The sequence below is a fragment of the Hemibagrus wyckioides genome, linkage group LG05 (genome assembly GCF_019097595.1).
Source record: "Hemibagrus wyckioides isolate EC202008001 linkage group LG05, SWU_Hwy_1.0, whole genome shotgun sequence".
In the NCBI taxonomy this organism is placed as follows: Eukaryota; Metazoa; Chordata; class Actinopteri; order Siluriformes; family Bagridae; genus Hemibagrus; species Hemibagrus wyckioides.
The window spans coordinates 12,388,188-12,410,854 of NC_080714.1; the positions used below are offsets into that span (position 1 = coordinate 12,388,188).

At 38.8% G+C, this 22,667-nt stretch overlaps 2 protein-coding genes across 5 annotated transcripts in view; one reads left to right on the forward strand and one right to left on the reverse strand.

Annotated features, from left to right (window-relative positions):
* Window positions 1–22,667, reverse strand: part of LOC131353269 (uncharacterized) — a 230,517-nt gene that overhangs the window by 30,489 nt on the left and 177,361 nt on the right. The gene's annotated exons all lie outside the window — the stretch shown is intronic.
* The window catches only part of si:dkeyp-117b11.1 (B-cell linker protein), a 55,435-nt gene that overhangs the window by 15,555 nt on the left and 17,213 nt on the right, over window positions 1–22,667 (forward strand). For all 4 annotated transcript variants that reach the window (XM_058390174.1, XM_058390175.1, XM_058390173.1 and 1 more), the window contains exons 2-16: window positions 1,026–1,051; window positions 1,154–1,188; window positions 2,421–2,458; window positions 3,903–3,996; window positions 6,404–6,489; window positions 6,650–6,707; window positions 9,929–10,018; window positions 10,097–10,125; window positions 10,298–10,343; window positions 18,455–18,530; window positions 18,679–18,709; window positions 19,268–19,301; window positions 21,909–22,020; window positions 22,228–22,259; window positions 22,375–22,400. In XM_058390174.1, coding sequence (XP_058246157.1) covers window positions 1,026–1,051; window positions 1,154–1,188; window positions 2,421–2,458; window positions 3,903–3,996; window positions 6,404–6,489; window positions 6,650–6,707; window positions 9,929–10,018; window positions 10,097–10,125; window positions 10,298–10,343; window positions 18,455–18,530; window positions 18,679–18,709; window positions 19,268–19,301; window positions 21,909–22,020; window positions 22,228–22,259; window positions 22,375–22,400 — 813 coding nt within the window. The remainder of the gene's footprint in view (window positions 1–1,025; window positions 1,052–1,153; window positions 1,189–2,420; window positions 2,459–3,902; window positions 3,997–6,403; window positions 6,490–6,649; window positions 6,708–9,928; window positions 10,019–10,096; window positions 10,126–10,297; window positions 10,344–18,454; window positions 18,531–18,678; window positions 18,710–19,267; window positions 19,302–21,908; window positions 22,021–22,227; window positions 22,260–22,374; window positions 22,401–22,667) is intronic.

The window sequence follows — 22,667 nt, forward strand, 5'->3', positions numbered from 1 at the left end:
AAAGCTCCCTTTTCAGGGTTGCCACGGCAGATAATTTGGTCTGCATGTTTTGATTTGGCAAAATGCAGGTTTGATGTTGTTGGGGTTACATGCTTTGTCAGTGCACCACAGGGACAGGGAGTGAGGTGGAGCAGGAGTGGGTTTGAGCAGTTGGTGAGGTCAAAACTTGATGTTATGTCTGCGGGATGGGAGTTCAATTGGTGATCCTCAAAGCCAGTCTGGGTGTAGAAGGAAGTGAGCAGGTGGATCTGGAGCAAAAGAGAGAGAGCAATCATAAAAAACACTAGGAAAATATTGTTGTGGAAAACAAACATGGGTAGGCATGACATGTTACTGCCCTGGAACCTAACTATGAGTAGCCAATGTTAATTGGCTAGGTTATGGAGAGCAAGTGTGTTTAATGATTCCATCATGGAGAGGTGCAAAGTGAAGCACTACACCCTGACACACAGGCAAACACACCAACACAAAACTAAACAGGAGAGAACACAAGAACACAAGGTAGAGAATTTTTTTATATAGGCACTAAGTATATAAAGCGTTGGATTACTGTTGGACTACTGTGAGTTCCAATTCCAGGTCCATCAAGCTGCCACTGCTGGGCCCCTTAGTTGTATAAAATGAGTTTAAATGTAACTCTGGAGTCACTCTGGATAAGGATGTCTGCCAAATATCATAAATGTAAATAATGAGGAAATAGCATGTAACATGAAGCTGGAGTAACCAACTGTCTAATTATGTTTTGTACCTTAAAAATGAGGTTAAAATATAAAAAGTGTAGTTCCTATAATTCATCCAATTTGCAAATACCCTCAGATCAAAGCTGAAAGTCTGCCCTTTGATCTCATATCATATAATTATATTGCTCATATTATTTAGGTATTGGGAGTTTATATAAACTCCAGTATACTGTTATAATACAGTAAATAATAACTGTTCCAATGTCCAAATATTTGCTTTTACATTTAGTAACATTTGTACTTGTTTTCATTTCGTTCATAAATTATGCACATACTCTTTTTCAGAGTTTCTTTGAAAAGCTGAAAAACTTGTAAGTATTTGAAAATTACATGCTTTCTTCAGCTATAATATTTTACTTCTGGTAGTTTATATGTCATTTTGGAGAGTTGCTTTATTTTTAAATATCTTTCAGGCACTGTGGACCTCCTCCTCCACCCAAAAGAACAGGTACATAATTATTAAAAACTCAGAAGTCATACTTGTCGGTCCTTAACACATTTGACAGTCAAAATGTGAGGTATACAGTAGTTTGTCAAATTCAAATAAATGGACAAGAATCGCATATATATATATATATGTATGTATGTATGTATGTATGTATGTATGTATGTATGTATGTATGTATATGTATATGTATGTATGTATATATATTTAATGCCTGAATATGCTTTTCACTGGTGTAAATACCATGCTGATATCTTCAACAGTCACAAAGTAACAGTGAACTTAAAATTTGCTCTATATATCTTCATACCATGTAACTTCTTTAGTGAAAGTGCCACAAAATCTTTTTATTCAATTAATGAATTGGTGTTTCCATATGTTCTCCTTGCCTTATATTACATTTTGTATGAGGATATGAAGCCCATGAAATCAGGAGGGGGCAAATATTACTAGCATCCTATGTCCCCCTTGTAAAGAACAGGGACTGACTGGACAGGTGATGGCCTTGAATCTGAAGAGGTGATACCCAGGTAGCTGCATCACAACTGTCCTGATGCCATTCACTATAACCCATGTAATTGCATGTCACAGTAAAGACAGCAGCCTGTTTCCAGCCTGTTCATACCTGTGCTGATAACCTTTGTCATCCAATGGGACAAATTCTGTTTGGTCAATGGAGAGGAGATTGATCTTGGTAGAAGAACTGCTGCAAGGTCAATAACCTGGTTCACAAATTTGAAATAATATTAGGATGGAGCACAGGATTTGGCCACAAGTTCACTTTGGAATCAGTCTGGCACAAACTGATTGGCAGCTAATGTTATTTTCAATATCTACGTATAGTCTAACATGGGCTCAGTGAGTAGAGAAAAGATGACATGACATGAAGACATTTATAGAGATTATCTCATAATTGTTGAAGTATGGTGTGTATACAAGAGCAGATTCTAGTATTAAACACTGCCTCTGGTTGTTAGAAGGGGTGAAATAGAACTTTAATTAAAATCATCTATATATTTTAATTTTTTATATATATATTTTGCACTTTTACACTGAAATTAAATTGATTCGATGTTTTCACATATAGGACTGTTCATATAATTGCTGTAGCATCACAGAGAATTGGATTTCTTGGATTATAAGCACATGCTGAAGAGTACATAAAATGACGAGCATGTCCATCTCTATTACTATGTTGTTGGTATTCACTTTTTTGTGCTCACTTTTTTTTTTAGATACCATAGCAGGATGTGGTTGGTCTGAAGATGAATTAGTAAGTATAGTGAATGCAAACACAAAGGCTTTTTTGCATTCATTTGTTGTCACAATTCTGTTTATAATTCTGAAATAATTCTGTTTTTTGGGGGCAAGCACCAAGGGAGAGTAGACACACTATTATAATTGCATGATTTCTTGTTCTTCATCTTTTTATCTTATTAGGGGGCCATGTACATGCTTGAAACCTTGTTGTTTTGGTAGATTTTCTAAACAGGAAAGAGAGATGAGTCTAATCAGCCTTATGGAGGTGCTATAGAGAATCATTACCTTACACATTCTTACTTACTTACTTACTTACACATCACATACTTATCTTTTGGGATCTCTAAAACATAAAACAAAACAAAAAAAACTAGGCAGAGCTAAGGTTGGGTAAAAATTTAGCTGAAACTTGTGTGCATCAGTGTAGTTATCTGTAATTGGATATTAGATGTTTGCCTAATTACTTTAAAAACATGATTGCTTTAAGCCAATCAGCTTCCAGCATGTTAGTTATACATTCCCCTGGAAACTGGCCACTGCCTGAAAACATACTGAAACTTCTAAACAATATGGCCATCATACATCAGTCAGTTCTGATGATCTGGAGTGTAATTTACTCAAACAGCTGTAACTCATGAGTTCATAAATGGATTTTCACAAAACATGAAAGCCATATACAGGACAGGATTCTGAGGTCACATGCAAAGTCTGGTTCATAATCATGAAAACAGGGTGGTGCTAAGGTCAGATGGCTCTTGTCAAGGCTCTTGTTCTCTGTTAATTACAATAAGTCAGACTGAGCTGGAATTTAGATGACAATGCATCACCTAGGAGTGGGTCCATTCCTAAACATTCCAATTAAGCTTAATAACAATAGTTCAATATCAACCCATTAGCTTATGGCTAATTGTTTTTTTTTTTTTTTTTTTTTTTTTTTTTAGGTCAATAGTAAAAATACACTTGCAGATAAGTACATTGATGCACATTACCAAATTTCAGCTTGATTGGTCTCCTGACTGCTGAGAGAATTTTATCTACCATTACCACTGCATCCTTTGCTAATCCACATCTCAAAATTTGCATATAACCTCAGAATTCTGTTTTATGTATGTAATAGAATTGAATTAAATACATGGTTCTGAGGATGTCTGCAAAGGTTGGGGTGTGGTCAGTTAGTTTCTCAGGAACCAAAAGTCAAACCAAAATGTTAAACACACTTCAAAAGTAATGGGGAAAGCACTTTTTTCCTAATTAGAGTAAAGTTGGTGTGAAAATGTCAAAGCTTTGCTGAGATACAGCAAATGGTGAATGTAAAATGTTTGTATTGACCATCATGTCAGAAATTTGATAAATTACAAAAATTATGAATTTATTCCAAATAATTCAGAAACTGAAAAACCTTAAAGTAAATTGTCTGCTAACAAGTTTTCTGCTTGCCTCTGTGCTTGTTTCTGTAGGATGAGGAAGATGGTGATACATATGAAGCTCCCCCTTGTGAGCGTCCTACTATCAAAGTTCAGCATCGGCATGTAGAAGAGAATGTGTACCTAGGTACTTCTTATTTTGTAATTACATTGCATTACATGTATTTTGTGAAGGTCTTTTTTTCCCCCAAAGCACATACTGCCAAAATGCCAAAGCTTCTTATTAGTGGGTGTTTTATAAATATATTTAAAATTGTATGAATGTATTAAAACTACACCAGGATACATATGTAGCATCTTCACATGACACTTCATCACATCACATATGTAACCTGGTTCCCTGAGGAGGGAACAAGATGTTGCATCATGGATGAGGATATAGGAATGCTTCTTTGCGAATGTTGTGTCTCAAGCTCTGTGTGCCAATTTATCGGCTCAGGTAGGTCATGTGATGAAGTGGAATGTGCCAGCAAGACCGTAATAGGGCATCTGTGTGACATTACTCCAGCTTCCCAGGCATGGCAAGCAATGCAGTGTCTCGTTCCTTTCTCAGGGAACTGGGTTACATATGTACATGTGTACATATGTACATATGTGTACATATGTGTACATATGTTTTGAGGAAACTCAAAACTGCCAATATGCCAATACCACTGTGGTCACACGCCAGCAGATGTCTGTCCCAGAGGTCATGAAAGGGCATGAACAAGGCAGGAGCAGAGGAATGTTAGCTCTGTAAGACTCAGGACCCAGGAGTGGGGTCCACTTCCAGGATATAGAACCTGATATGGGTGTGTGGAGAGGACCGCACTGCAGCACAAATATCCTGTAGGGGAATGCCCCTAGCCAGAGTGCTGGACAAGGTGATACACCTAGTGGAGTGTGCCATAATCTCTAGAGGCAAAGACACAGCCATACCTCAAAAGCTGAGGAGATAGCTACCACTACACAGCACAAGGCGCTGCTTGGAGACTAGGTTGCTTTTGTTGTGGCCACAATAGCAGACGAAAAGGGAGAGGACTTATACCACACACTCAAGCAATGGGCTTCAGTGCTGAGAACCTGAACTTGGCACAATCAGGTGTAGTCTCTCCTGCTCTGCCAACTCGAGGGACAGAGGGCAGAGGACATGCAGAAAAAACATACAACTGGCTAATAGCAGAGCCATTTCTAGGGTCAAACACCTCAGAGGCTGACTCCATTGGCACAAAGGGGGCTTAAAGAAGCCCCTCCAGAACCACTGACTTTCTCCATGCAAGACTTTGACAAGACTTTCTCCATGCAGCTGATGAAGGGGAGAGATAGCTTGCTAGAGTCTCTTCAACCCTAGTCATCACTGCATACTGTGTTCATCTAGGGCCACAATGGTTGAGGTGAACAACAGCAAAATAAGGATTATTCCACAACCTTGGCACCTCAGTGTGCTGGGAACAAAGGAAATGTCTGCATGGAGGTGGAAGGCGACGTGAAGCTAGGTAGCGGTCATTAAGCTAAGCTTAATACTAACCTTTTTCATCAGGCCAATCTAAGCTAAGCTTAGCAACAGCACATGTAATCTCTGCCAGGAGCTCTTTAAAATACCGCAGAATGCGGTGGCAATTCGATTGCTGCTTGCTCCTTGTAGCCCAAATTGAGCCCCTCAAAGTCCAATGCAGACAATATAGAGAGCTAAGACAGAGGCATTAGAGTCAACTGGGATTCACCCATCTCTAGGTCGACTTCTGCTAACTCAATCTGCAACCTTCTTGACTGAAGCCGGTGCACTTCCTTAGCAAATGCAGGAAATACATCTAAATGAGCAAGGAATAAGCTTAGTGACCGTGTGAAATTTCCTTCAATAGCATGAACGCCAATGATTGTTCCTCTCAGGAAGCAATTCGGTTGCATACCGCTCATCATTGCCCACATTGAGTTCCTCAGAGTCCAATGAAGACAATAATAATTTCTCATTTGAGTCAGGAGAAATCCAAAAGCGAACTCCCATAGCTAAATCAGAGAACTCTGAGTTGGGAGAAAGGACAGAAGAAAAGACAAGAGAAAGGGGATCACCGATCTCTTGTTCTGTCTCTGCTAACTCGACCTGCGATACCCATTATCTAAGTCCCCTGCGACACCCATTATCTAAGTTTTGCAGTGCATACAGCAGGCTCCCTTGAGAGCCATTTGTACACGCTCATCAACCAAACAACGCAGACAAACTGCAAGTCATCTCCTGTAATGTAACAGGGGCACATATGTACCCACTTTCTAAACTGTTTGTTCTTTCCTAATCATCATATATATTCTTTTTCCCTAATCTAGACAGATTAATCAGGACAATCAATCAACACAAACATACACAGGGTGTATCCTGGAGTAATGTGATGTAGATACCCTTTCATGGTCTTGCTGGCATGCACCACTTCATCACATGATCTACCCAAGCCAATAAATTAGTACGATTTTATAGAGAGCTTCAGATACAACTTTTGCAAAGTGTTCCCAACGCAGCGTTGAAGGAACATTTTGTTCATTTGACTATTTTATGTATGTAGGTTACCCTGAGAGAACTTCAAACGCCACAAATCCCCAAAGACAGGCAGGGCCACCACCACGACCAGCCAAGATCACACCTAAAATGGTAATTGTTCAAATTTAAGAGAAATGTATGTGCTACAGTAGAAAATAGTGTTAGATGGCATATGAAAAAAATAACCTGTTTTTATAAATGAGTGTTGTATACTATAAGAAAACTATGGTTATAACACCTAAAAGTGACAGGAAAGCTTTCTTTTTTCTAGAAGTCCCCTAGGCCACTACCTGACCAACAGGAGTTTTACGTTGATTCCAACAGAAAATGTGAGCACTTATTTGAACCTTTTAATAAAAAGACTTCTTTTTCATTAGTAACTGTTTACATTTGTGGGTTTCTATTTCCAGTTCCCGTACATGTTAACAAACTTGATATTTTCAATGTTGAATTTAGAATAACTAGTGGTTATAAAAGTAGGCAATCACTGCACAGCACTTGCAGAGAAAATGATTAAAAAACTGTCAAATGTACTGTAAGGTTGCAGTCCCAAAACACACACTATCAAAAACACACAGACCATAAGTCTTGGTAACATAAAATACAGTGTGATGATAAATGAGAGTTTGAGGGTGTGGGTTTGGGTGTGTGTTTGTATGTTGGGCAGCCATTTCTGTAGGCAGCAATGCAGATTGGCAGTTGTGGTTTGCAGTGGCCAGCTTTATAGACCACAATGCTTTTGGGGATTGTAGTGTGACATGCAGGTGTATGCTCATTCAGGAAATATTCAGTTCATACTAAGCATTTTGTCAGTACCTCTGGTGAGCCAAAAGTCATATTCTTTGAGCTAAAAAAAACTTCTATGTGTCTATGTAGTAATTAATTACTTGTTCTCTGCTAAATTTGTGGTAATAGGTGCAAGAGAGTTTAACCCTTAGGTGGCACATATAATGTAACAATGAAGACATAACTGTGCAGCTGAATTAAACAGGGCACAGTTGCTTTCATGTGTACACACTTTTGTGTGTGTTTGTGCATGCAAGCTTGTACATTATACATCATTAAATGTGCAACCTTAGCTGGTGTGCTAAAATCTGAAAAAAGTGCATACTGATGCCTAGGTAGTTGCAGGGCAAATCTCCATGGGTGGCACAGCTGTAGGTAGTCGAAAAGTTGAAATATATATTAAATGATTTTTGTTCAGTGTTCACAAATTAAAGAATGATTTCGTACCTCTGTCCAATTTTAGATCTGCGAACCTTGATTCGTACTTTCAGAATGTATAAGTTCAAGATGCTGACCCTCACATGTCACTCTGGTTTGACTAGGAAGTCTCTTGTGTCCACTTTTGGGGGTAAAGTTTTCCAATATTGAGTTCTTCCTTTAGGTCTAGCCTTATTACCACACGCCTTCCCAAAGTGCATGGATGTAGCTCTTTCTCCAGGTCACCCATGTGCTGAATTACATCAATGACTGGCTCATAAAGTATCTGTGGCTGCTATTTTCACTAGCCTCTCTCAGGAAACCTGATACTTAATCTTCTCTTAGAGCCTCTTTTTTTAACTGTTTCACTTTAACTATTTCACACAATGTGTCAACCAAAGAGTACACCTTTGCAAATGTTTGCTGGCTAGTTTCCTTATAGCAGAGAGAGAGAGAGAGAGAGAGAGAGAGACAGAGAGAGAGATAGATAGATCATGCATCAGTGCTTGACAAGCTAGTAAGCAATGCAAAACAAATGTTAGAAGGAGTGAGTTTTTTTTGTAGATTGTTTTACTGATTGTTCCACTGCTTATGTGAACTATTATGCTCAGACAAAGAGATTAGGAATACAGTAATATAGGAATTATATGAATTATAATACTAAAGCATTAGTATGAAATTGTATGTATAGGAATGTAAATTGATCTTGAGTTAATTTATCTTTAGATTGATCTAAAAAGTCTGAAAGGAAACAGGGTTTATGTAAGTGGTAAAGTGATACAGGATATCACCAGATCCTGAGCTTTGTGTGGATTTTTGTTCTTCTGAGTGAGTTGTTGTGCATGTGGGTTTCCTCCATGTTCTCTGGATTCCTTTATCTCCCAAAACATGCCAAGTGTATTGGTTAAGCTAAAGCCTCTGCTCTAGCTGTGTGTGTGTGTGCGTGCGTGTGTGTGTAAAGTGGGAGAGTTTTTGTCTCCCACCCAATATTCCTGGAATAAGCTTTTGATCCACTACAAAAACTGAAAAGGATAATATGGCTTTGAATGTGAGTGAGTGAATGATATATTGCCTAGAATTGCCAGTTACCAGTGGCGGGCTGTGCATTTCACACCTAGGCCTTCACTGGTGTCTTTCCTGAATTAATCCACCTCTATCATTATGACATCACCATGGGTGTCGCTAGGCCATTTTTAGGGGGGGCTTTAGCCCCCCTAACATTTCTACTCAGCCCTCCTAAAATTCTGCGATTCTCCATAAACTGTACACAAATTCGTGATCGCCTCAGTCCCCTTTAAATTTCATATGTAAAATGGCGGCAGACTTTGGCTCTTCCCCGTCTTTCAGCATGTTCTTCAATCCGCAGACCACTGCATCACAGAGCGAGGATCAGAGGACGTGTGTGTGTGTGATCAGGTAGACTCGTATTTGGCTTGTTCAGTACTTAAATTTTATACACATCTATGCAATACAAGTTTACCATCCTACCCTTTTAGTCAAATGTTTATTTTAATTAATTAATTAATTTATTTATTTTTTACTATTATACCCTCATTGGGGGCCCCCCTTAAATGAAAATTCTAGAATCACCCCTGGATGCCACTGCAATAGATACTAATCAACCGTTAAATAGGAAAGTAAAAAAGAAATTAGGCTATAGTATTTCACACCTCACAAGGAATAGTCAATTTTATTATGGTTACTTTTCTCAAAAAACATTCTTGATGACGTATGCAGGAAACTGCAATCTCCGGAGGAAGCAGCATCTGAAATGAGACACAGCGAATATAGAAACAATGTATATGTGCGGTTCGCCGCCTCTGACTACTCGAATTATCCAATCAAAGGACAGGAAATTGCTGATGTAATCATATGCCTGCTAGATGGCCCCAGTGATGCCAACTCGAAATCTGATCGGTTAAGGTAACAATTTCATTGCCACTTATTTTAAGCTACAGGCCCTGCACTGTTGATTCTGAAGACCTTAAGGCAGATTTCTTTCATTCTGGCAACACATGATGTCAGCCACTGGCTGAAATATGATTGGATAAATACTCTTATCATAAATATACACTACTGGAAGCAGCACAACCAAGACACAAGCTATTAAATGTAGAGAATAGACTATTGGGAATAATTTAAGACACATTCATGGCAAAATATATTAAATATATTAAAATGCAAGTCAGTAATTAAGATCATTGCTGTTTAGGCCAGCAGAGAAGGCCTTGCTGGCCTTGACGACCCACCACTGCCAATTACAAAGCAGAAAACTAACAGCATTTTCATTTTAAGACCTTAATGTATACATAACTCCCTTGTTCATTTCCTTTCTTATTTATTGAAGGTCCTGAAGTCTCCCATAAAGATTGGTCGAGTAAGAAGTTGGCCCCTAGGAAGAGCCCACCAGCTGTACCTGCTCCTAACTTAGAAGAAGGTCTTTCTTACACATTAATGATTATAGTTGCATAAAAATGTATGTGATGACCTAATCTAACCAAATATAACCTTTCAGATGTTTACCTGGATCCAAATGAAGGACAGGTAAAATATGTTATGATTATTTAAAAAATGTAAAGAATATGTAAGAAAATTACAATTCAAATTGCAATTCAGTTGCAATTCAAATCAGTTTTTAGTTTCTCCAGAGAACACAATCAGTTTTACTGAACTTAATGTAATGTTTTGCATTAATACTGTTCTTGATATCTTTCAGAGTGAGAGAGAACCTACACACGACATATATGTTGAACCCACAACAGGTCATTCTAATTCAGGAATTCTTTTCTTTTCTTTTCTTTAAATTTCATTAAACCATGTTATTTTATTTTACTTTTGCTTAAGATATTTTAGTGTGGCATACACTATATAGCCAAAAGTATTCGCTCACCCATCCAAATAATCAGAATCAGGTGTTCCAATCACTTCCATGGCCACAGGTGCATAAAATCAAGCACCTAGGCATGCAGACTGTTTTTACAAACATTTGTGAAAGAATGGGTCGCTCTCAGGGGCTCAGTGAATTCCAGTGTGGAACTGTGATAGGATGCCACCTGTGCAACAAATCCAGTCGTGAAATTTCCTCGCTCCTAAATATTCCACAGTCAACTGTCAGCTGTATTATAAGAACGTGGAAGTGTTTGGGAACGACAGCAACTCAGCCACAAAGTGGTAGGCCACGTAAACTGACGGAGCGGGGTCAGCGGATGCTGAGGCGCATAGTGCGAAGAGGTCGCCAACTTTCTGCAGAGTCAATTGCTACAGACCTCCAAACTTCATGTGGCCTTCAGATTAGCTCAAGAACAGTGCACAGAGAGCTTCATGGAATGGGTTTCCATGGCCGAGCAGCTGCATCCAAGCCATACATCACCAAGTGCAATGCAAAGCATTGGATGCAGTGGTGTAAAGCACGCCGCCACTGGACTCTAGAGCAGTGGAGACGCATTCTCTGGAATGACGAATCGCGCTTCTCCATCTGGCAATCTGATGGACGAGTCTGGGTTTGGCGGTTGCCAGGAGAACGGTACTTGTCTGACTGTATTGTGCCAAGTGTAAAGTTTGGTGGAGGGGGGATTATGGTGTGGGGTTGTTTTTCAGGAGCTGGGCTTGACCCCTTAGTTCCAGTGAAAGGAACTCTGAATGCTTCAGCATACCAAGACATTTTGGACAATTCCATGCTCCCAACTTTGTGGGAACAGTTTGGAGCTGGCCCCTTCCTCTTCCAACATGACTGTGCACCAGTGCACAAAGCAAGGTCCATAAAGACATGGATGACGGAGTCTGGTGTGGAGGAACTTGACTGGCCTGCACAGAGTCCTGACCTCAACCCGATAGAACACCTTTGGGATGAATTAGAGTGGAGACTGAGAGCCAGGCCTTCTCGTCCAACATCAGTGTGTGACCTCACAAATGCGTTTCTGGAAGAATGGTCAAAAATTCCCATAATCACACTCCTAAACCTTGTGGACAGCCTTCCCAGAAGAGTTGAAGCTGTTACAAAGGGTGGACTGACGTCATATTGAACCCTATGTATTAGGAATGGGATGTCACTTAAGTTCATATGCGAGTCAAGGCAGGTGAGCGAATACTTTTGGCAATATAGTGTATCTTGAATTAGCAGTACTTTCCCACTCTTTATTGCAAAAAACAAATTCTAGATCCAGCAAATTGTAAGTGTCCTGTGCAAAGCCTGCTTTGGATCACCCCATAGATGTATAGCTGGATGTATGCTTTGGGTCATTGTCATGCTGAGGGATGAAATTCATTTTTATCCTCAACTTACTAACAGACTGCTTAAGGTTTTTCTCTAAAAACTGGTATTTGTAGCAATTTATGATTCCTTCCACCATGATAAAAGCCACAATTCCAACTGAAGAAAAACCATTATACTGACACCATTATGGTACACTTAAAACAGTGTTTTTTGGTACTTTTTTAAGTAAACATACCTTATGGAATTATTATACCATTGGAAATGTACTCATAAGACAACATTGCCAAATGGTTTGGGGTGATTTATTTGAGCTTGCGTGCTTTTTTGTGAGAAAGGGCTTCCCTACCATATACCCTAGATACATGAAGTATTCGAGATATTGCCAGCACAGACAAGGAGTAAAATGTACTAGCTATACTATACAGCCACCCTGGTACGGTATGGCACAATGCATGCATTGTAAGCTCTTTGTGGACCATGTCTTTAGCAGTGTCAGGAATCTCCCCCTTAAGCCAAGAGCCAAGCCAGTCAGCGTGCAAATGTTTACATTGCCATGTTTTTGTATGATTCATCTCCACTCTTATCCTGTCTCAAGTTGTTTCCCTCTTGTATCCTTATTGCCTGCACTTGTTTTTAGTTTACCCTTTGATTTGTTTCTATATTTAATCCCTCATATGTCCTTGTTCAGATTCAAATTATAAGCTCAGTTACATACATTTTGATACCAAGCCTTCTCAGTCTACCATAGTCTGGTTTAGAAGTATTAGTTTTTGATCTTTATGCTGCTTGCTGATCACCTGACCTCTGCATGTTTCCTGTTTAGATTTTCCTGTTCACATTTTGGATTTGACTGTTTGCATTTTTATTAAATGCTTTAAGATGCATTTGCATCTGTGTCCACTCTCCATTACATGATAGAATAATTTGCTGCTATGGTAGATGCAGCTGGAAGGCAAGAAGGGTGTCTCAGTTCATTTTCATGAGTGGACTTTCATGTACCCCTGGATCTCTTTGCTGGTCCTGAAGACCTTCTTAAAGGAATCATGCTTCAGAGCCAATTGTATTTTGAGAGTCAAACACCAAGCCCCAAGAATGGCAATGGCCAATGTTCCTATTGCCTTGGTTCACTGGCACAGCCTACTGGTGGAAGAATACCTAGTCACCACAGGAAACATGGACCTAGGAATCCCAGCTGCATATTCATGAGAGTAATCTACAGAAAAGCTGACTTCAGGTTTAACCTTGAAAATGTCCAGCCTGATGGCCAAAACTACATGGCTGTTCATCAGGTATTATAAGGAGTGGGAGGCTGCCATATTGGCCTCATTGGCATCTGGAGGTTGACAGGACTCCCCAGGCAAGCTCACACCTGAGGCCAGTGGTGCGGCCTCCCAAGTCCTACTCATGCCTTAGGATGGCAGCATGGCCTGGTAGCATGTGAATTGCATCTGTGTCATAACATGCAGCTGGATGAAACCTGCTGGTTCAGCCTGGCTTCTCTCTGTCCACAGCAGATGCCACCTACTGGCAAGAGAGGTATTCTACAACCACCATCTGCAAACACTGGTCTGTGGACCACCTCAAATATGCGTAGCTGAAGCACCAGATACCCACAAGTGAGCCATCTGTTGCCATCCTTCATGTGATTCAGCAGGGAATGATTTGGAAAAATGACACTAGTCATTTTGATGGCTTCATGCTGTATGCTATGTGGATGGGTGATGTCTTAAAAATCGGGTGCAAACCTATTAGGTACAGACCCATATTTGGTGCAACAGCTTAACAGCCTTTGATCTGATTGTGGTCTCAGGCAGGCCACAATCACTTCTGTCTTATAAAACTGGCCCATGGCCCAAGTGGAAGCCCAGATACTATACTATACCATACTTCCACCTGTCCTATACACTTCTTTAGACTTGCTGTAGGTCCTGCCTGTCTCAAGAATCTTAGGTAAGCCTTCATGTACAGTGAGGGAAAATATTATTTGATCCCCTGCTGATTTTGTACGTTTGCCCACTGACAAAGAAACTATCAGTCTGTAATTTTAATGGTAGGTTTATCTGAACAGTGAAAGACAGAATAACAACAAAAAAAATCCAGAAAAACATTTCAAAAAAGTTATACATTGATTTGCATTTTATTGAGTGAAATATTTGACCCCTTTGCAAAACATGACTTAGTACTTGGTGGCAAACCCTTGTTGGCAATTACAGATGTCAGACATTTCTTGTAGTTGGCCACCAGGTTTGCACACATCTCACATCTCAAGGAATTTGGGCCCACTCCTCTTTGCAGATCCTCTCCAAGTCATTAAGGTTTTGTGGCTGACCCTTTGGCTCCCTCCACAGATTTTCTATGGGATTAAGGTCTGGAGACTGGCTAGGCCACTACAGGACCTTAATGTGCTTCTTTTTGAACCACTCCTTTGTTGCCTTGGCCGTGTGTTTTGGGTCATTGTCAGGCTGGAATATCCATCCACGACCCATTTTCAATGCCCTGGCTGAGGGAAGGAGGTTCTCACTCAATATTTGACGGTACATGGCTCCGTCCATCGTCCCTTTGATGCGGTGCGGTTGTCCTGTCCCCTTAGCAGAAAAACACCCCCAAAGCATAATGTTTCCACCTCCATGTTTGACGGTGGGGATGGTCTTCTTGGAGTCATAGGCAGCATTCCTCCTCCTCCAAACACGGCGAGTTGAGTTGATGCCAAAGAGCTGGATTTTGGTCTCATTTGACCACAACACTTTCACCCAGTTCTCCTCTGAATCATTCAGATGTTCACTGGCAAACTTCAGATGAGCCTGTACTTGTGCTTTCTTTAGCAGGGGGACTTGCGGGCGCTACTGGATTTCAGTCTTTCACAGCGTAGTATGTTACCAATTATTTTCTTGGTGACTATGGTCCCAGCTGCCTTTAGATCATTGACAAAATCCTCCAGTGTAATTCTGGGCTGATTCCTCACCATTCTCATGATCATTGAAACTCCATGAGGTGAGATCTTGCATGGAGCCCCAGACCGAGGAAGATTGACAGTCCTTTTGTGTTTCTTCCATTTGGGAATAATCGCACCAACTGTTGTCACCTTCTCACCAAGCTGCTTGGCGATGGTCTTGTAGCTCATTCCAGCCTTGTGTAGGTCTACAATCTTGTCCCTGACATCCATGGACAGCTCTTTGGTCTTGGCCATGATGGAGAGTTTGGAATCTGATTGATTGCTTCCTTCTGTGGACAGGTGTCTTTCATACAGTTAACGAGCTGAGATTAAGAGCACTCCCCGAGAGTGCTCCTACTGTAATCTCAGCTCGTTACCTGTATAAAAGACCCCTGGGAGCCAGAAATCTTTCTGATTGATAGGGGATCAAATACTTATTTCACTCATTAAAATGCAAATCAATGTATAACTTTTCTGAAATGCATTTTTCTGGATTTTTTTGTTGTTATTCTGCCTCTCACTGTTCAAATACACCTACCATTAAAATTACAGACGGGTCATTTCTTTGTCAGTGGGCAAACGTACAAAATCAGCAGGGGATCAAATAATTTTTTTCCTCAATGTAACTGTCAGGAATAGGTTCCATATGTGGATTTTACTGAGAAAATCACAGGCAATAAATCCAAAACAATCCATGTAGCAAAAGTACCAAAACACAAATCCAAAAAACACAAAGCACAAGGTCAAAACAATAAACAAAGGAAGTGGCAAGAAATTTGCTCAGTATGTAGCAGGAACTTACAATACTTCACAATTACATTGAGTGTATTACAGGGTAACCTAAAAGTGAACTGCATGACCCAGAAGTTCTCGATACTCTGGTAATGGCTCCCTCTGACAGGTTGGAGGGGAAAGTGCAGGTGGACTCTACAGGAAGAGGATTTTGTCTTAGTCTCTGGTGCTCCAAACACACCAAATGGAAAGGCGACCTAAATCAGAAGTGTACATGGAAGTGTAACCCAAACAGTGTGGAATTTGGGAAGAAAAAAAGAGAGTCATGGGAATCTACTAGTACACCCTTTTTAAAATCCAGTGTCGTTGGCCTACTAGTTAGAAGGTTGTAATTTCGCACACGATCTCCACTAAGCTGCCACTGCCGGGTCTTTGAGCAAGTCCCCTAACCCTCCATTACTCAAAAATGTAAGTCGCTTTGGATAAGGGCATCTGCCAAATGGCATAAAATGTAAAAAAACCTTTCTGATGTGCACACAAAAATGGCACCAAGACCACCAGATTGCTCCAATCACTGTGAGACTCCTTATTTAAACGTCAGACATTTAGATTGGTTGAAGTGAGAGGTATCACCATGGTGATTTCCAAACCACCCTCTGAGGCCTTCAGAAAGACGATTGTTGATGCTTATGAGTCTGGTAAGGGATATAAAAAGATCTCAAAATAATTTGTATTCAGCCATTCCACTGTACAGAAAATCTAAAATATCATCACGGGACCTACAGCTTTTGCTACAGTTTATGCCAAAGTGCATGAATCTAAAATCAGACTACAGAGACTACACAACTTTAATTATTATGGGAGGTGTGCAAGAAGGAAACATTTGCTGATTAAGAAAAACATGAGGGCAAGACTGACGTTTCCTAAAGAACACAGAGACAAAGGCCAGAACTTCTGGAATAATGTGCTTCAGTCAGATGAGTCTAAATTTAATTATGTGGACCCCATAACAGTGCATGTTTGGTGTAAACCAAATACAGAATTTCAGCAAATGAACCTCATACCAAATATGTAACATGGAGGTGGAAGTGTTATGGTTTGGGGATGCTTTGCTGCAGCAGGACCTGGCCAGCTCATCAACATAGAATCCATTATGAATTCTACATTGTATCAGAAGGTGCTTGAGGAACATGTAAGACCATCTGTCAAAAAATTTAAGCTAAAGCAGAACTGACTCTGAAACAGGACAATGACCCTAAATCCACCAAGGACTGGCTAAAAAGTAATAAATGGAGTAAAATGGCTAAGTCAAAGGCCAGATCTCCTGTTGAGATCTTGTGGGGTGATTTGAAATGGACTGTGCATGCAAGAAACTCCCCAAATATCACATAGCTGAAAGAATTCTGCATTGATGAGTGGGGGAAACTTTCTTCCAGTTGATGTCAGAAACTTGTAGATGGTTATTTCAGCCAATGGGGTAAACACTAGCTATTAGGGCATAGGGTGTCCTAACTTTTTCCTCAGATGAAATGCTAATTTTCGTTGACTTCTTTTGTTGTAAGTGAAAACAAAGTGATATTTTGTAGTTTACATGCAAAGAATCACTTTCATATACAGGTACAAATTAAAACAATATCAGAAATTGACATTTTGACATTTCTTAATATTGAACTGAATATTTAATGTGGTGTCCTATTTTTTTCACATGACTGTGTGTGTGTATATGTATGCAGCTCTGGAAAAAAATTAAGACTACCACTGCAAAATAATCAGTTTCTTATGTTTTTGCATGTATTAGTGAGATGAACAGTTTTGTTTCATTTTTTGTGAACTGCTCACAATATTTCTCCTAAATTCAAAATATAACTATTGTTATTTAGAGTGCATTTTTAAAGGAAATGACAACACATTAAAATAACCCAAGATCATGCAGTATTTGCAAAGCTTAACTCAAATAAAACAAAATGCAAATAATTTGTAAACAAATTGTGTTAATTCTTTGGCTAAATAACATTAAGAAATCAGTATTTGGTGGAATAACCCCAATTTACATGCATTTTGGCATGCTTTCCATCAGTTTTTCACATTGTTGTTGGGTAACTTTATACCATTCTTTTTGCAAAAAAGCAAACAAAGAAGGTTACAAAGAAGTTAATTTTAAATATTTTGAAATAGCTCTTATTTTACAATTACAGAAAATACATCATAATTTATACACACATTGGACACAGGGCACAAAACTGCAGCCCGGAAAACCCCATGATTTCCATAGATTTGCATTTTGTTTTTGCAAATGGATACCAACAACTTTGGGTGATCTTCTTCTACAAGGTTCCAATTTAATAGGAACCTCTGTCATTTATCAAATCAGCATCCGAATTTTTCTGGTGAATGTGCAGTTGTAAAGATGTTCCTAATAAAGTGGATCATGAGTGTGTAACATAACAATATAATATTATTTTTATATATAGTGTGTCAAATTTGAGCCCAATTTGAAGTACATTATGATCATGAATTTTGATTGAGGTCGAAGCATTCCTGGATGAAAAATGCTGCTTGCACCTTTGATTGCAGTTGTATTTCCAATTATGCTTTATGTGGTTCCTGGCAAATTATCAGGTATTACTAGCTTGTACAGGTCTTTGCCTATTATATTCAAACTCTTTTTCTCCCTATGCCCATGGAAAATTAAGGAATTTCACACATTTAGTCAGTAAGACAGGAATAACTTCTGGCAAATGAATAATGATGCATAATATAATTTACACATATTAAATATATACTTTAATAAAAATATCATTTAGGATTATTTTAGAATTATTGTTACAGGAAATGTTAGTAGTTTCTCAATCTGTTTAAACAGAAACTATTAATCATTATGTATAATTTATTTTTAATATAGTCTAATTTGTTAGGTAATTATTTTAACTGATAATTTATAAACTCAACAAAGTACAGCTTTTGTTTACTTGATTATTTTTCTGATTGTTGTTTAGCATCCCCCCCTGTACCCTGTGGTGGTGTTCGCATGTTTCCACCCAAAACAGCAGCAAGAGATCTTCCTTTTCATGTGTAAGTGTGTGTACATGTGTTCCTAAGTGTATTGATGCTACTTATCCTGTGAGGGTTAAATGTCCTTATGTGTACTTTGAATTTTTTTTCTTTAATGGTTCCATATTATGCTGTTTTTTAAATATTGCTTTTTCTGTTGTCTTTTCAGTATGAAACCACCTGTACCTAGAGCTAAATCCGTAAGTATAATGTACACTAAGCAAGGGCATGTACGTTAGAGGTGTAATTCAGGGTCATTATGTGTATTTGTTTAGCGCTCACATTATCTGTATCATATTTGTATCATCATATTTGTATCTGAACCTGAATTGAAATGGTTATTTTGGAGACCCTAGCACAGATATGCTGGCCTGTGCACAACATGTAGTGTGAGCTGCAGTATATGGCGCATCAACTTAAAATGTGAAAACATTTTTTTTTTTACAGAAATATGGGAGAAATATTGCTTTATTTTGAATATCGGTTATTAGGTTGGGTTACTGGAACCCAAAGAACTTGGTCTTTTAAATGAAGTTGATCCTGGTTGCCAGGATCCACATACAATGGTAGCATCAACAATGCACACCACTGTTAAAATGTTTTCACAAAAAAGGATATTTGATTTCATATTTTTATGTCTGTTTTTGTATGTGTATTTTAATTTGGTTACATCCCCAATGTTTGTCTATAGACAGCCACATGCCTTTGCGCTTGCAGACATCTGAATATTAAAAAGTTTGTCTTGTGGTTTTCCTTAGAACTCTCTCAACACCAGTGACTCAGTGAATGCAGGTCAGTCAGTTTCTCTCTAAAGCTTTTGTTTTGCGTGCATACTTTATTTTTCATTTTTAAATAGAGCTTTTTTTAATATTCACTTTAACATTCAAGGTGTAAAAAAAATCAAAGATTATGTGACCTGTAGGTACATTGGAGTAAGATGAATAGTTTATTTTTGCACTGCTGAATATCTTATATATTTTATTTATAATAATAAGTTTGATCACATTTTATTAAATTATGTTTTCATTGAACTAGCCAAACATTGCATGTCCCATGTTTCATTGACAGAGGTATACATTTGCACAACAGTTTTCATGATTTAAAAAACAAAAAAACAACAACAAAAAAAATACATAGTCATACCACTAGAGCAGGGCTGGGCAATTAATTTCTACAGGGGGCCACATAACAAATATGAACTGTGTTGGAGGGCCGAACCAATGATAACTTGAACTTAATTCTGCTCAATATTAATTTTCTCCCATTCTAAAAAGCAATAAATTATATATTTTGATTAGCTGTAACTGGTAATCAGAAGAATAAAGATTTTTAACTTGTTAAAAATTTTGTGAGATATGACATAACTTGTCTTGACAGCTGCATCTCTGGGTGTGGGAAGTTTGGTAAAAAGTCCTTGTCGGGTTTGCAGTGTGGCTAGCATAGCCTCCGACTCTTTTGCGCGCTCTTCATCGACAAGTTCTTGTACTTCTCCTTGTGTTTGGTCACGTAATGGCGATTCAGATTGTAATCTTTTGTAGCGTTCGGGACCCCCGCCCTATGCGGGGCTTGAACCCAGATGCCCGTGGTGTGCGTGTACATGCCAGCACGCGATGGAATGAGACCCATTCGCTGGATTCAGTGAAGCACTGCTTTTATTACATTTAAGACACGACATAGGGAAACAAATGTAACACAAGACATGGCGTGGTTAACAAAACAAAACGAGAACAAAACCTAGATCTTAACTTAAGCATGGAACTTAACATACAAAACCCACACAACACAGTTGTATTGTGTGCACAGCATAAATACTTGTTTATTTATGTTTATGACTGACTTAATGCGGGCTGGACAGGGACGTCCAAAGGGCTGGATGTGGCCTGCAGGCCGTAAAATGCCCAGGTCTGCACTAGAGTGTGCAGTTTGGTTTGAATGTATGGTTCCAACACAATCACTGCAATGTCATGATACCTTGGATATTTCCCTGCCATACCAGACCACCAGAGAGCAATCCTGCACATTAAATTGAACTATGGTTGTGTTTTTCATTTCCCCGGTTCACTGTGCTCACTGGTTTTTTGTGTGCGATTAGCTATGTGATTTAGCCCCTTTTGTTTCATCTGTGCTGCACTTGCTTCTGCCTTCATGGCCTCAATGTGACACACCACAATCACATGTAAACATTGTTTACATAATCATTATGTAAACAATGTTTATATAATGTGTCAATAGTCTAGAGTTCCTTCCATTAGGACCAACTCTGCTTTGCATGAATGTAGCTGCTTTTATGGAGTATTTATCAGGATAAACTTTACTGCAAGCTTGCAGTACCTTCTCACCATTCTTAAAGCCATTTGCTAGCATTGTCATGCTCAATATTTGCTTTAATGAAGTGCTCTATCACTGGACACATAAGGGTGATCTGAGTGAACACAGTGGAAGAATATCAGGTAATGCAATCTTACAGTTTTACAGTCTTACAGTCACTAAGTGACTTGACACAAGTTGTGTTAATTTCAATTGTGAAAGTAAGCAGACTAATCTAAACATAGACACTCAAGATACAAAATTATATTCAAATCCAAATGACAAGATGCAAGGGGATGAATATGTAGAGATCATGTAAGGCTAAAGGGCAGTGTTTCATTTGACAGTATTTTTCTAAAAGACAGGTAGCTTTTTTGTTTAGGGAATTGGCTTTGGAGTCACTTATTTTAGGATATGCTATTGTGATGAGGATGAGTAAAATACATAGTCGGCTTGTTTCTCACATATTACATAGTTGTATTCCATTTTCTTAGGTGTGTAGTGTGCTTGTCCTTTATTTGGGGAAAATACTGGTACACCTATACCAACATAATATGAAACATACTTTTAATGTTAAGTTTGACCAAAGTACAGTGACAGGAATCTGAGTGGCAGTGGCTTGTAGCAGGTACATAGAATACTATCTTTATGGGGGAATTATATCTACTCAACACCTTCACATATTTAAACCTGAGGAAGCTTATGCACAAACATACCCACACATGTACACCTACATGCACTTCATGATACCAGTGAATGCTAAGGGCAGGTTAATTAAAGGCAAGGAACCAGTATAAAATAATTAGAAAAACAATTAAAAGATTAATACATCTATTTCTAGACAGTTTTCCTCATTTCTGGCAGGTCACAGAGATGGATGCAGTTGCAGATACAAGCTATGATAAAAAAATGTTTCAAATCATTTTACAAAAGCAAAGTTAAAAAACAGACGGAGCATATATGGTAAACAAAGCATGTAATGCCAGGTGAACACCAAGCAAGGACAACCTACCTTAGGATCATTATAGCTTGCAATGTAATGATGCAACTATGGGTCTATACATCAGAATATGCTTTCTCTCCATGTCTTAGAAATATCACTGCCAGATGTGAAGAGCTACACTATTCCTGCGCATATACCATCATCAGTCCAAAGCATCAGACCTCCTCTTACCACTGAGACTATGAAGGATTCCAAGACCAAGTAGAATGCACACACACACACCCACAGTTGCATGAGAGTTTAATAACAACAAAGAATTTGCTTCCAAGAGATAAGATATTCTCCAAGTATTATTATATAACTAAGAAAGTGACTACAAAACTGGATGTGTTATTTTCCTATATAACAACCCATTTCTGACATATACACATATACGCACACATATTGACTCAAAACATCTTTTTTTAGCTCACCCATTGCTCCTGCAGTAGACAGTACTGGTGAGATTATATTTCCTCTTCTGTGTTTCATCTATGTTCATCTTTTCTATCTTTAATTTCCTAATACATTTGCTTTTTAGCCTGACTTACTCTCCTTTTACTCCTACTCTCACAGCAACAGTAACACACCTTGGAGAACAGGTAAAAATGCTAAAAAAAATCTATGGGCATCATTTTTAATACATTTTCACTAGTATCAATAATACACTCTGTGGTATTTAGTACCTGACAAACACTACTAGCAAAATCCTCACCTCTGATCCATGATCCCATCTGGGTAGCCTATTAAAAAATCTTTGGACAGGACAGGAATCATTCAAAGACTAAAATGTTCTTTGCAGCAGATGAAAATGGCTCGAAATGCTGATCCTGCTTTCTATAATTAATGACTAATGATAGGCATGTCTA